Genomic DNA, 15,244 nt, shown 5'->3' with positions numbered 1-15,244 from the left:
CACTGTTAAGCTAGTATCATCAATTAAACCATTAAAGTAGAACTGGCAAGGGGAGGAAGCACCGTTAAAAAGCAAAAGAAAAGGCTTCTGGTTTCAGAATGCTGCATGAGAGAGCAGGACCTGGAAGCTGGCACATCTGTCCATGGAGCAAAACTTGGTAAAACAAACCAGCTTTGTTTTATGGTACCAATTGTGAATGCATCTCCTTCTGCACACATTTAGTTGGTAGCAGGAATGTGTTGTCAGACTTCCTTGAAGGAAACCAGTCAGCTTTTTCCAGCTGCAGAATGACCGTTGTGTACGCAGACCCTGCAGTGGTACGCTCCCCTTGTTCTCGGGGTAGGATGAGTCCATTCAATGCTCTGCAGCTCGTTGAGCAGGCTGAGGCTTCAGTATTGCTGTTGGCTTTCGCTTCGACAGCCATTCCTACCTTCAGAGCAGGACTAAGACTGCCCCTCATGATTCTAGGGTGCTGGTGCAGTCAGCAGCTTGAAGTCAGTTCCCCAAACTGGGATTTAAACTGGAGATATGTATGTGCCAGAGAACGTCTCTCCATGTTGTCCAGCCTTGTCGTGAGGTTTCAGATTTAGAGGTCTCTGGGAGGTTGTACTCTTGCTAAATGTTTGTGACATTCCTGACTTGAGGGAAATTGTGGATAAAGTGATAAATGAGGCTTCCATTGCAAGGGCAGGCTGGGGAAGGCTGATGTTGGAAGCCGAAGTACTGAGCCAAATGCGTTTCAGTTCACAGTAGCTTAAACTGCACTGCATTTTAGTATGTCGCTGGAAATGCTGTTACAAAGCTGTTTCTAAGGAATCTTTAGACATGGCAGGTGATGAAATGCCTTTGATACTGACCATGGCAGTTCCCAATGTTCAGACTGGTTCATTGATTTTTAATGTTATTTTTATGGGGTTTTCAGTCTTTCCTCTGTTGTTTCGTACTTCCAGGTTCATGCTTGTTTTAGCAAGCAACCAGCCTGAGCAGTTTGACTGGGCTATCAATGACCGAATAGATGAAATGGTGAACTTTGATCTTCCTCAGCTAGAAGAACGGGAGCGGCTTGTGAGAATGTATTTTGATAGGCATGTCTTGAAGCCAGCCACAGAGGGTAAACAGTGAGTATCCCTGCAGAACTCTCCCACCGTACAGGATTCTCTTTCTTTTATTGTTTTTCCTTCACCTCCTTTTCTGTGTGTTCTGTCACGCCATCTATAAACTCACTTTAAACAAGTAGTACAGATAAGACTTGGAGAGGTGCCTCTTGCTGTCCTGTTACGGGATGAGATGCCATCCTAGAATTTCGTGCCGTGGTTTGTTGTGCCCTTAAAATTTAGGAGACCAGTTACTGCACTGGAGGCAGTAATGCAAGTAGGAACACTGTTGGAACTCCTCGTATCCAAGCACTTGTCTTTGCTTGGCTTAACAGAGACAAATCAGACCAAGTGACCTGCTTCCTTGTGAGCTGTGCAGTCTTGCACTTTCTTGGTCTTAATCCAGGTACATACGTTTCTTTGTGCCACAAAATCAGGCTTCTGGGCCCAGGAGAACAACTTCTCTATTCAGACTGGATCTTTCTACAGAGATTGATCCGATCTGATCTTTGATTTCATTGTAAGTGTTGCTCTTTACAAAGCCTGTCTCTGACTCCCTCACCCTTCTGCCCTGTCATGTGGCTACCTGTAAACTAATCCTTGTTCTTCTGCTTTTTAGACGTTTGAAGCTGGCCCAGTTTGACTATGGGAAAAAATGCTCAGAGATTGCGAGGTTGACAGAGGGTATGTCTGGCCGAGAGATCTCTCAGCTTGCTGTGGCATGGCAGGTAATTAAGGCTTTGATCACTGGGCTTCTTGGTTCATTTTCCCTTTCTGGAAGGTTTTTGTCTTTGGTCTTGGAGTCTCAGATCTTAGTCTCACTGTAGAAGTTTCATTATGTCCATATGGTGGTACTAAGAATGCTGCTCGCTCTGGGGCAGGTGTCAATATCTGTGTAATTCCTTGTCTTGTAAGTAGGAACAGTTTTTTATAATCGCTAATGGGAAAGTCCTTACTGAATTTAAGTACAGCAGGTGAATTAGGAATGGGTTTAGGTAAATTATGCTGGCCATTGCTCACGTTCCAGCGCAAGAAGCTCAACAGAAGAGGTGCCTGACGTTGTTGGCCATAGGTATGACAGCTTTAGGACACTAAAACATCCTTCTGACCTGCTTTGTTCTAAACACTTTTTTAACACAACTTAAGTAATGGAAGGAACTAAACTAACTGGAAAATGGAGCTGAAAAGCCTAGGTACTTCTATGTGCATGGCACCTGTATAGAAGTAAGAAATGCAGTCACTTTGAGTACAGTTGTTCACATGCTCAGCAACCTTAAGCACTTTTTTTAATCAGGTTTCACCTTGTTTTGTCACAGCTGCTGGTTTTCTACTAGATTGTGTATATATAAACTAACCTATTAATATCAGTTTAGGGAATGTGCTCCAAATTGTATGTCGTGTAACTTACTAATGTCAGCTTTCTTTCAGGTATTGTAAAACCAAAGTTGTTTGTTGCTTGGGTTTTGTAATTTAATTTAGCCGTTCACAAACATTTTATAAAGTTTGGGCATTTCATTCCTCCTCCAATTTTTTTGCCTTTTTAAGGTAGAGGAGGTATTTATCCTTTCTAACCTATTGAACTGCAGGATTCATGAATTGAGGTCCAGAGCAGCCGTTTGAGTGCTGTTAGTCCTTATTTTATTCTTTGTATGTTAGCACACAGCTGGTTAATTTTAGTATGTGAATTTTGTGTTCTCGAAAGATATTTCAAAACATGTGCTGTCATCCGAAGATGTATATAAAGCTTTATTTTTAACTTGCTTCTGTTCTCTAACTGCCTGAAAACATACCGGATTAGTACTGTTACCAGTTCAGTCAAGAAGCTTAGCAAGATGCTTGACAAGTATTTGAGACTGCGAGATGTGGCCCGTGTTGATGGGTGTTAGGTGGCCTGCCAGGGTGACCGGTTAGCACGTGGTCAGACACCATGCTGGAGAGCTGACAGGTTGAAGGAAGGACCAGAATCTGGGCCATTCTGCCTTTCACAGAGCCAGCAGATCATGGCTTCATGTCTTCCAATACTTTTTGTGGGCTTCTGATTCTGAAACCCAGGATAAAGACCTAAACTCAGTGATGGTGACGTGGGAGAGAAAGCAGACCACTAACTGTCATCTAACTTCTTTGTTTCTCTTCGTTTAGAAGAGAACCTCGCTACCCATGTATGTGGAAGGCTTTGCTGCCAGGCATTTCCTGTAACAAAAAAAAAAAAAAAAAAAAAAAAGATAAATGACCCTTTGCTTTTTATCAGCTTTGCTTTTTATCACCCTTTATCTCCTAGCTTGTCATTACTCCCTGGGAATGACCTCGGTTTTTATCATTTATCCTTTAAGTGATCTTGAAGGAAGGGAAAGGTGGGGGTGACTAATTCCTTAGTGTTGTTGCTCTGATTGCTTATTTTAAAATGTACCTTATAGCACCAGAACTATTAACAAGGTTCTACGTAAAATTGCAGCAGGAGGTTATGTTCCTTTCTGCTGTCATAAAACAGTCAAAGGGCTTTAAAAAAAAAAAAAAAATGCAGGAGAGGATGGGCAAAACGCTATGAATTGCTTGAAGCTGCAAGAAGCTTCATCTGTGTCAAAATCAAAGTTGTTGGTGTTCTGGAACAGGGGACTTCATATTTTACCCTTTTTGATCAGGAAAGGAAGCGTGATGTGTCATGGTCAGTGTTAAAATAGCACAGGCTTTTTGCAGCTAGTGGCCAGGCACAGGGACTTCTTTCCTCGGGAGATGGCTGGGTGGATACAGTTCACTAGCAGGTTTGTGAGGGCGTCCGAACAGGGGTAAGATTTCTGTATGGGACACTGCCCTGGGAGCTGCCTGCCAGAGCTGCTGATCCGAAGTGCTGCTGCAGGATCCTTTTTCAGTCCTTGGGTCACGGAGGTTGGAGCTGTAACTGGCTGGTGCTTGGCTAGAGTTTTACAGAAGGCTGCATGTCTGCTGGGTTTGGCTCGCTGACTTTTGTCTGTGGCAAGATGTATTAACACCTGCCTTTTGTTTTTTCCTAGCGCTTCAGTAGCTGTGGTTAAAAGCTTTTCTGCCAGCAGATGTTTTAAGGACTCTTAACCCAAGTTGATCTTGAATGGTATTGGTGTTTTGGGGCCTGGGTCGGCTCTAACTGCTCGTTATAGGTAGCTCTGTAGCTGATACAATGCGCTCTCCTATCAGGCATTTCCACTGTGCTGGTACACCTCTGTGTATGGCTGTACTACGAACTGGGTCAGGGAGCTGATCAGAATTAAAAATAGCTTGGCAAGACAAGTTAACTGCATAGCTGCACTGGTGTCTGGGCAATCTGGGGTGTGTCAGGGCTATGCAAACCCACGTAACTGGCTCAAGAAAATGCTTGTCACGCTTTCCTCAGCTGGATGCAACAGCTGTAAGGTGGTTGTATACTACGGACAGGACTGTTAACTCTTGATCTGGTCATCTTTTAAACTCCTGTATGACTGAACTTCTGCTTCAGGGTGCTGCTTGCCAAAGATGGCTGATCTGGGAAGTGACCTGATGTGAGCAGCACCTTTGTGAACACCCACCTGAATTTTAATCAGTTTGCAAGGTACAATTTTGTCTCCCTTGGATGTGCGGAGCTATAAGGAAGCTATAAAAGGACTTAACCTGAGGGTTTAGGGAGCCTCTTGTGACACTAGTTAAGGTGAACATCTGGATTTCCTACTCAGTTTTCTCCTTGCAGTTGGTTTTTCCCCCCCCCCCTCCACACAAAGCATTATGTCAGGTTAACAACATAGGCAGGAAGAGTTTGAGATGATGTACAAGTTGAGAAGATGAAGGGCAGGAAGAGCTGAGAAAAGGGAAAACCAAGGTGTCTCCCTTGCCAGTTCTGCCAATATTGCTTTTAACAAAAACATCTCTGTTAAGCCTGAGCGATAGCTGCAGCTTTCATAGAATTAATTCCCCTATAAAGCTGGTCTTGAAATTGCTTGGCTGTCATCTACATGGAGTTCTAGTTCACTGTTGTTCCAGTCTGGCTGAGTTTGTCCTGAATTTACCAAACAGCAAAAATAAGGTGCAGGAAAGCAGAGGGTGTAACCTCTAGCACTGGGAAAAATTGTGCTGTCTGGCACAGCTAATAGTCTGCATGCTAGAAATGCACTCTAATCTGTTCTGCAGAAGGCTGAGCATTCCTTTTTGTCCTTGTGCTTTTCCATTCCTCATATCTAATCCTTCATGAGTACAGCATGGATTAGATGCATTTATACACTTCAAAATTCCCTTCAGATCTGTTTATAGTAACATGCAGACTTTCTAGTTCTGCATGCTGTACTTAAACCTATTGATATGCTTTGAATAAAATGTCAAAAAAGCAACCTTTCGCTATTCCAAGCTGTAGTCTCTAGAAAATGGTTCTGGCAACACTTCAAGAGAATTCCCAGGAGTTTTATGTCCCAGTGTTAATGACAGAGGTGAGCTTCCTATCATTTCTTTGCCTTTTGTGCCACTGACATAAATACCTTTTTGCTCCCTGAACCCTTTTTATATTTTAAAAGTATCATCTGCCTGACCAGGTTATGGGAAGTATTTAACATTTCTATAGTGGTTGTGCTGAAGGACATTATAAGTAAGTGGGGGGTGGGGGGTGCTTGTGTTTTGGGGTTTTGAGCAGGCTGTTTTCATTGTAAATGTGATTCAAAAGATACAGATTAGTTTGGCCAAGTTAAAATAAACCATGGTTCTTGGCTGAAATGAAATATTAGGTCATCTGGGCTGGACTGGTCATCTGTGCTCCATTCCTCTACTTGTCCCCTGAATATTTTGTTCAGATTATTTCATAATTGGATTTGAGTTGTAAAACAGGAATAGTTGCGCTGGAAAAAATGGGTTAAAATTTGACCATGCAGAAGGAAGGCAGAGGTATGCATATAAATGAAGCTCAGTACCACTTTTGTGTGTGTGCAAGCTACTCCCAGAAGGGACAGCTGCTTCTCCCATTTGCTTTCTTGACAGCTAGGGCCTGAGGCTTTCTATAAATAGAAAGTCATTGAGAAAATCAACAGAGCGTGAACTGCACAGCTTTGCAGGAGTTTCCACAGTTGAATTTATGGTCTATGCAGTAGCAGGGAGGAAGGGAAGACATCCTCTCTATTCTGTGGAGGCACATAACGCACATCCCAGGAAAGCACTTACTCCATTTTAAACCACGAAATCCTCCTGGCTGGAGGGCTGCATTGACAAAAGGATGCTGGCTTGTTTGAGCTTTGAGTCCCCAATCATATCCTGCAAAAAAAAAAATTTAAAAAAATGAAAAAAAATAAAAAGAGGGGGGAATGGGTGGGTTATGGGAGTGAGAGATATCTACAGAGAGGAGACTTCAACTGAACAGAACCTTTCCACTCTGCCTGTCTTAGAGCAGTGAGAGAAGACGGGTCATGTCGTGATACATGTTGTATGAATAGTTGTGGCAGCAGGCAGCTTATGGGTGCAGGGCTCTGCTGGTGGTTGTGGGCAGTAGCTGCCTCGCTGTGTTCAGGGTGCCTCCTGCTCAGGTGTCGACTACAGAGCACAGGTGCCTTTATGCAAAGTGAATTCTCTATTTGCAGACCATCTATCCCTCTGCAGTCCTTGCCTGCAACCAGTGTTTACTCCTAACTTGAAGTATGAGCATTAGCCTCACTTGTCACTCCTGCCTTAAGGTAGGATTACAAAGGCTTTGCACAGGGAAGGATTTGTGTTGGCGCTTCTTGCAGCAAAAATCAGCGCCTGCCAGCTCTGTGGTTACATGTGGTTTGTGCAGCGAGACCTCTTGTGATCTGACAGGTTCTCCAAAAAGGGCTACCAAGTAAGGGCTGGAAAGCAGGCTAGATGAGGCTGGACACCAACTTGGGTAACCTATTGCTCATTTCTTGAAATAATTATCCTTCCTGCAGTGAGGTAGCACCAATCTCATAGGCAGGTATGATCTACTGTAGTGGGCTAGTCAGCGCTGTGATGATACTGCGCGGTGCAGCAGCTTACTTGGTGGGACAGAAGACAAACCCCAGGCATCGTTGGACAGTGGGTGCAGAAAATGATCGCACCATAACTTCTTTCTGTGGCGCTTTTGCGGTAAACCTTGTTGCATGTGGTATAACTGATGTTTTGCACCGCTGATGATTTATGGAGCCTGTATGTAATACCTTAGAAGCACACTTCAGCCTGTCATGAAAGCCAGCGTTTGTATTCCAAACTGGGACCTTGGGGAACACCCTGCAGACAGAAGGGCTGGCATGTGACAATCCATGATGTGATGGCTCAGTGGAAGGAGAGCATTGTGTGAGCTGAAGTTTGGGACTCTTTGGGGCAGGTGACATGGGTGTGAGAAGCTGGAGGGCATCCCACCCCGATCAGTGTCAAGCTCCCTCGCTCGCGTAGCTGTACAGGGAGCCACGGTGCTGAGCCGCATGCAGGAGCGCTTGCATAGGGAGTAACCAGATTTAGAAATCTGTAGCTTAGAGTTGGTTTGTTACCTTGGAGATGGGTACAGCTAACAGTGTAAGCATCCTTCCCTTCCTTGGAGGGTACGGCTGCTCGTGTTGTCATCTGCAAAATGTCCAGCAGTGGAGTCCTAGCTGTCCTAGGACAAAAGTAACAATCCTTTCGCTGCAGCTGAAGAGACATGGCACCCAGTCTAAGGGTGGTCCTAAGCTGCCACCAGAAATATTGTGGGATGTTTGGTAAGGATGTCAGTAGTTTCCAGCCCTTTCTGCAAGGAACTGTAATCAAATTTGTAACCGCCTATCCAAGTAGCCGCAGGACCAAGTGTTAGTTTACCAAGCAGAGGTGAAGAGTCAGGAGTTGGGGTATGAATGGAGGAGGGAGAAAAGGGAATGTCCCACGGGAAGATGGGTATGGGGTAGGAGCTGAGCTGGCACAGAAGTGACGCAGGGGAGATTCCTAGCAGAACACAGAAGAGCAAGGTTAGTACGCATTGGACATCACTGTAGAGATGCCACATTGCCCATATTCACTCTAGCACTGATGTCAGTTCTCCTGTGTAAGTGTTGAAAACATTTTCTGTTGTCTTGGATGGAGTCATTCAATCACCGTATGCACCTATTACTCTTTACCTTATTGCCTTCATACGTGCAGCACTTTTAAAGCAGGAGAGGAAATTTAAACAAGCGAAGTGTGACTTCAGCCTAACCATACCGGCAGTGTTCAGCATTAGGAACCTGTGGCCCTGTCTCTTCCAAACGCAAAGATTCTCCTCCCGGGAAGTCAGAGGCAGGTAGGCGAAGGTGCTTGTTACTAGCTCAGAGACAAAGGCTTTAGCGTAGCTGTGAACGCTTCTCTGTGCTTGGGCAGTTGGTGTGTTTCAGTCCCTGGTACAACTGCATCAAGGAGATCCTTTCTGATGGCGATAGGCCAGATTGCTCTGGGTACCACTTCGCTGGTCCTAGGAGTTGCCATCACTAACTTATGTCGCTTCTGCCTTTGCCTCTCCAGGCTGCAGCGTATGCATCGGAGGACGGTGTTCTTACAGAGGCCATGATCGATGCCCGGGTAGCTGATGCTGTGCAGCAACACAAACAGAAGATGGAGTGGCTGAAAACAGAGGATGTTGAAGCAAGCAAAGGGACTGACAGAAACCCACTCTTGCCTTTCCCCAAAGGAAGCCCAGTGTGAGAAGCCTGCAGGCTTCGGACCAGCATGTGTGGGGAGGCAGGCCTGGGAGAAAGCTGGGAGAGTCTTTTGGGCAAATGTTTGGTGGAATTGTGTTGAGAGAAATATGTCCATTGGTGCAAGGGAGGGGGTACTGCCTCAGTCCACCTTTGATTTCGTGTTTTTAAAGTGCACCAAAAACCAAAATGGTTTAAATAAGGCAGAAGCAACTGCATTAAAGGACCCCGTTGCTGAAATACCCTCGACTGTGTTGGTCTGTATGGCCTGTCTTGCTGGAGGCTGCAACTCCAAATCCTTTTCAGCCACTTGACACTGTTCTGGAGTGCCTCAGTGACGTGGGCTGACCTGTCTGAGCCTACTACTCCTTTGTCCTACTACCTAACTTTGTAGGGTTTATGTTCCAGCAGAGATATTTGTCACCTTATTTTCCACAGATCCTGCCTGTGACGTACCTCCTTGGTCACATCTCTGTGGCATCACTCCTTGTTCCCTTGTTGTTTCCTTTTCACAGCCTTAGGGTGGGATTTGTGTTACAGAGGTGTATTTGGTGTGGTTCACAGCTGCACCTAGTTAGCTTGCAGTCAACACTTAGGTGAAGCAACAGCTGTGCAATGGGTTGCCTGGTAAGTGTTGGGACTTTCCTCGGGATGTGGCTACACCTGCTGGTATCTGGCTGCTGCCTTTTATCTTCCCTGTGCTTGAGTCTCGTTGGAAGATGGCTGGGGAGCCAGCTTGCACTGGTACCCTGGAAGGGACTGAAAGCTCTGGAGCACGACTCCTAATTGTTCCAAGCTTGGGAGCTCTTATGCCCCTGCAGTGCAGCGTTGTAGAGTAACTGCACGCACACCCTGGATCACAGCAGGTTATCGGAACAGTGGAGCAACTGGCGTTGCCTATAGCACAGCCTTGAAAGCCCCGCTCAGGATGCTGGGCAGACCTTCAGACACTGCTCAACTGCAGCAGGAACCGCTGCTTCCCAGGTTCCAGCGTGTCTCTTCTGACTGTACAGCCCATAATGCCTCGTTTGTGTTCCTCGGGCAGGTGCTCAGTGCTGCTGCTAGTCTTGGAGCAGCCCTAGGTATTTTTTCCCCAGGTAAATCCTCCCTCCCTTTAAGGAGGCGAGTAGGCAAGGCTCAGTCTCTGGCATACGGGTGGCAGCACGGTCTGAGAAGAGAGAGGGAGGGATGAGGCGGGCATGTTTACTGCTGCCGTCGAGCCCCTCTTGTTACCTGGGTCTTCTGCTGCATTTCTGGAATAAGTGCTGAGCACAAGCCTGTGTCTTCATCAGGTGACATTTATTCTGACTGTGTGCCTGTAAGAGGTCAGAAAGTCTTGATTTTTTTTTTTATTATTTTTTTCTGAGTTTGAACTGGATTTGAACTCTGCGCTGTGCTCCAAGTCGCCTTCTGTAACTACACTGAGCAAACACATTTGCCTGACCTAGATCTGTGCCCTTGAGTACCTTGCTGAGATACTCTTCTCCAACAGGAACTGACAGGACTCTCTGCTTTGTCCGTTTCACTGGTGGTTGTTACTGGGCTTTGAGAGATGCACCCTGACAAGAGCTGGTGGGCATGGGAGCGGAACAGGGCTGGTCCCCAGGATCCCCAGAAGGGGCAGCCTGGCGGGACACCAGGAAAGAAAGAATTCTTGAGGCTGCAAACCTTTGCTGGCTTGGGCTGCTGCCTTCTCTCAAAAGAGTTCTCTGAACCGTTCCCCTGGATGCCGAGGGAGAATTCAAAGATGCATTTTAGAAGCTGCTCCTTTGGTCAGGACAGTGGTCCGCAGCAGTAACGTGTGCCCAGCCCCGCGTACCCCGCTAACACTGGTTGCAAGGTACGTCACTGTGGGAATCATCCTGCGCAGGAAAGGGAGGAATCGCTGCACAAACTGCAACTGCATGCTTTATGTTCTGAACGACTGAAACTTGAATACTTTTTTTTTTACATACACCCCTTCAGCCTAGGTGTAGTTGTCCTTTAGTCCGCTGATTAATTTACTGGAGGATTAGCTGTTCTAGGCTTTCCCCTTCCTGTTTCGATTTTACTAGATTTATATTTCTGTTAAGCCCCGAGAGATGGCAGGGAGCTAAGCAGAGCTGTTCTCTGCTAAAAAAAAACTTGCTAATGAATTACATGAGAGAGCAGTCTGATCCTGTGCGATTCAAAGCTGTAATTGTGACATAGACCTTCAGTACTTCGATAATCATCTCCATGAAGCCCAAAAGGAGCTAGGGGGAGGGGAAAGGTGCTTCGTGTTGTCCTTCTGCTGTCTGATGGCGCTTTTGCCGATAGCTGGGAAGAGAACCTCCTGTAAAGCTGGGGGAAAGACAGCAGTTGGTGGCTCGGCTGTTTCATGTGATTCCTCCTTCAGATTGCGTCGGTCCCTGCGTGGAAGCAGAAGGGAGCGCAGCTCCAGTAACGTGGCAATGATCCACGCATCTGTGCTGTGCCACAGCGATGAGCTGCAGGTGTGGGACACTAGAGGTGGCCCTGGTGGTGTGGGACACTAGAGGTGGCCCTGGGCTGTGGCAGAGAAGACTGTAAGAAGCCAGGCTGACCGCAGGGTTCTCAGGTTTGCCTGAGAACAGTACTTCTCAGGGAGGTTTTTAAGGGCTTTTAATGACCACTCTTAAGGATGGATGCCACTAACCCTCTCCTGAGCTCTGCTGCAGGGGCTTCATTTGGATGGAAGGGACTGTCTTGAAGACAGACTTGTGGGTGCGTTTGAGAACACGTGGATGCCGTAGCGTTTCTGGTGTGAATTTATGGCTCTGGTGTGACTCGCTGGCTGGTGCCGCTTGTAGCCCAAAGTTCTTTCCCTTCTTGGGCAGCCCAGAAGATGATGCGCTCTCTGCTAAATGAAGTGTGTTTTCTTTATTTTCCTTTAAAAGGTGTGGAAGGGTAAGTAGAGGCACTTCTGTACTTTGTACTAGGAGCTTGCTCCTAGGAAGTGAGTCAGTAATATGAAGGGCTCTTTAGTACATACAGAACTTGTCCTGTGTGTCTCAACTTCTCTTCACCCTCAAAAATCCTCAAATTGTCAGCTGGTCAGAGTTTTGCACGTCTGCGCTCTTCATGCTTTGTGCTGCAGGCTCTTTCTTGGGCAGCCCTGGTGGTAGTTGAAATCCCAGGAGTGCAGCGCTTCAGGGCTCCCTTGTTTTCATCTGTCTGTGCCCAGCCTCCCTCCCCAGCCCCTGCCTGGTAGGCTGTGACAGCATCTCTGCCTCTGATAGTCGCAGTGAGCTCTCATCCTCCTTTCCAGAGAAGCTTGTGGCCCTGGGCAGAGCAGGCATGTCCCCCAGGCCCTGCTGAGACATCCCTATTAATGCAATGCCTGAAAGTCCACAATCACACCTACCCTGGCCGCAGCAGGACTTGTTTGCACCTAGCCCAGTTATATGGATACGTCATTTATCAAACTCTTGCTGAATGACGGATGTCTTGCTTCCCACCGGTGAAGAAGAGAGGGAGGTGGCACCTAGGCTGGGAAAAACTGAGGAGGTGGAACAGAAAAGCCAGAGATGAGCCTGGTTCAAGAGGGCTGAGGAGGCTTGGGGGTGCTACATCTGCCAGGTAAGGTGGGTCAGGAGTGGCACCAAGGTGGTGTGGACAACTTGTTTTGCTTGGGTCCAGTCTTCCCACCCAGTTTTTTTTATCTCTTCCCACCGCATTGAGAGTGGCATGGGCTTCCACTTGTACAAGCTGATGCCATTTGTTCTTCCCTGATGCTGTTTTGGCAGCTGGGGGAGGTAGGTTCCAGTCAAATAATCCCATTGTTTGAGCTCAGCATCCTTGTGTTCTGGTTAGCGGCATGGGGAACGTGGAGAACGCGGGTAGCTGATGCAGTCTGTGGTTCTGCACCTGGTCAGTCTTCGTACAACCTGGAGCAACTGTTGCTCTCAGGCTTCTTTCAGTGTTGATGCTTCATTTTTCATTTCCACAGGAGAAGTTCTCCATCCATTCTCTCACACTTGCACACTAGTCACACTTGCACGCTACTCTTGCATGCCACGAGCTGATGGACTGATGAAGCCAGTTGCTTTGATGCATCCCAGGCACTATCGCTACCAGCTCTTTAAATCCTGCCTTTGAAAAGAGAGTCCTTGTCCCTCTTGCTATGCACGTCACTCCTAGCCACCAGCTAGGTGATTTCATGCCCTGCTGCCCGCTGAATAGCTGTGCCCATCGCTGTCACTGCTGCTGTTCATGTGGAATGCAATGGGAAAGGGGAAAAAAGGCCACCTGTCACTGCTCAGCTCCTGCCTCATCAAGGATTTAAACGCAGGGCCTCTGTCACCTCTGCCAGCCTCATCACTACGTTTGGTTTGCTGTCAACTCGCAGGGGGAGTGATGTCCCTGGGGAGGTGGCACCCAGCTAGCTATTTGTTAATGCTCCATACAGGGCTATAGGATGGCAACCCGAGGCTGAGATTATATCCTCCGTGATGCGGAGTGAGTTATGAGCTAATAGCACTTTATTAAAATAGTATTTTGTATTGGAGTGCAAACCGAAGAGCAAATGGATTAGCAGGCAATCCATCACTCCCCATCTTTGCCGCTGCCAGCTGAAATGTGTTCTCTGTCCTTCAGCATCGCAGCTGGGAGACAGATTTATAACGTAGTCATCTGTCTACTCTCCGTTGCCATCAGTTATTCTCTTTTGAATGTGGTAACACTGGGAGGCAAGTTCCGTTGTGCAAGTACAAGGATGCGAGTGCCACACGCCTTCTCACCAGGGCACATCCCGTGCCGTAGGACTGATGGGAGGTGGGAGTCTCCCCAGAACGTACTTCTCTGCCAACCTCTGCTTGTGTTCTGAATGGAGAAGAAACACTCAGATTCTTTTATAAACCATTGTTGGTGGCTGTTTCCATTTTATTGTGGTGTTATTATTCTCCTTACGGTTTGTTTTTGTTGGGTTTTTTTTAAAAAAAAAAAAAAAAAAAAAGTGGCAAATCTGATTAATTTGTCCAGCCTGCAATGCAAGTCCCTGGCCTGCTCTGGGAAACCTTGCTGCTCAGAGAGCTTCCTTGCTTCTGGAAGGCAGCCCAGCTTCTGCAGCCAGTGACCGAGTGCTGCTGGCACGGGGATGTCAGTAACAGGGCTGTATCGGAGGGATCCTGACAAAAAACGTGGCGGGGTTTGCAGCTTTCTGTTGGGGGCTTGTCTCTGTGTTCACCTCGTGTTCAGCCTGCCAGGGGTTTCTCCTCTCTTGGGTCTGTCTTACAGTCGTGCACGTCGGTGCAAGCACAGCTGCAAGGGATGCACAAACACTGCAGAAGAAAGCAAAGCAAACACAGGAGGTGGCACGTCGCAAACCCATCTGCAGGCGAAGAGCTGGAAGCTGGCGAGATCCCCTAGGAGAGCAGGGGTTCCCTGTCGCCCCTGCACAAAGGGGGTGCTGGAGCAGCAAGTGGGGGCAGTCCAGCTGCTGCGTGTCAGATGTGGCAGGTAGTGCAGGTCCTGGGGTACCCTGAGAGGCAGCACAACTAACCGCATTGCTGGGGTGGCAAGGAGCTAGGATCCCTTTGAGGGCTCGTGGTACATCAGCTGTCCCACAAGCATTTCCCAAGCCAAAAAATGACAATAGGAAAGCCTTTCTGCAACGGTTGCCTCTCCACCCTGCTTCTCTTGCAACCTCCGCTCGTGATGTGCACCCCTGAGTCAGTGCTTTCACAGGCTCCTGCTGCTCTGCTGGACCTCGTGGTTCAGCCAGCATCTCTCCCATGGGCAGCAACCGCTCGGGCACTGGGATAAGGCAAAGTTTGGCCATCTGAGCTGCAGTACAAGAGGAACCAAAGGACTTCGATCAACTGGATGCTCCCTAAGGGCCACCAGGCTGCTTTACTTCCCATCTCTTCCTACCAAGCGCCCCCAGCGGGGGTTGGGTGTCTGGTGAGGGACAGGTATGGGTCAGAGCTTGCTTTGAATGACCTGGGACAGTGTATTCTTGCTGGCTGGTCTTCCTTCTCTTCCCCCTGATTCCTTGAGGCAGTAAAGCCTTACCAGATCTTGCTGGTATCTTCTGATACGTGGAATCTCCTGGAATGAAGCTCTAGCAGCATTACCAGCCTACATGACACTGTTATTTTTATAAGATGTGCAAATGGGAGCAGAATATGGGTGGTTCAGAGAAGTCCCTGGGCAGTCCCCCTCCAGCTCTTGCCCTACCTCCAGTTGTTCTCACCTCGACAGAAGTCAGATCATCTGTCTCTGCTGGCCATTTTTTACCCCCAGACATGCTTTGAGATGCCAGTGCCTGCAGCCATCAGCCGGCTCCATGACAACAGCTCCCTGCCTGGGTGGGGTGGTTTTTTTTTCCCCTCTGTCTTCTGCTGCCATGGGCTGTGGGTTTTATTCTTCTTGTGGGGGCTGCTTTGCTTGGGTGTTGGCGTTTTTTTATTGCTGCTCTGCTTTCATGTAGAGTCTCCACCAAGCCTGAGTAAGATGTGCCCAGATTTGCCCAGACTTGTAGAACAACTCGTGCATCGGCATCGTTGCGCGTAAGGACTGAAGTCCCACTCAGTG

The 15,244-nt window shown here is 47.6% G+C and overlaps 1 protein-coding gene across 1 annotated transcript in view; it reads left to right on the top strand.

Annotated features, from left to right (window-relative positions):
• The window catches only part of LOC101911398 (ATPase family AAA domain containing 3A), a 28,675-nt gene extending 19,725 nt beyond the window's left edge, over positions 1 to 8,950 (top strand). The window contains exons 14-16 of the mRNA XM_055799568.1: positions 951 to 1,118; positions 1,714 to 1,822; positions 8,538 to 8,950. Coding sequence (XP_055655543.1) covers positions 951 to 1,118; positions 1,714 to 1,822; positions 8,538 to 8,717 — 457 coding nt within the window. The 3' untranslated portion in view covers positions 8,718 to 8,950. The remainder of the gene's footprint in view (positions 1 to 950; positions 1,119 to 1,713; positions 1,823 to 8,537) is intronic.
• Positions 8,951 to 15,244: the final 6,294 nt, after the last annotated feature.

Source organism: Falco peregrinus, chromosome 3 (assembly GCF_023634155.1).
Source record: "Falco peregrinus isolate bFalPer1 chromosome 3, bFalPer1.pri, whole genome shotgun sequence".
Classification (NCBI taxonomy): domain Eukaryota; kingdom Metazoa; phylum Chordata; class Aves; order Falconiformes; family Falconidae; genus Falco; species Falco peregrinus.
The sequence above is the reverse complement of the archived record's forward strand: the minus strand, read 5'-3'. Positions and strand labels throughout refer to the sequence as shown.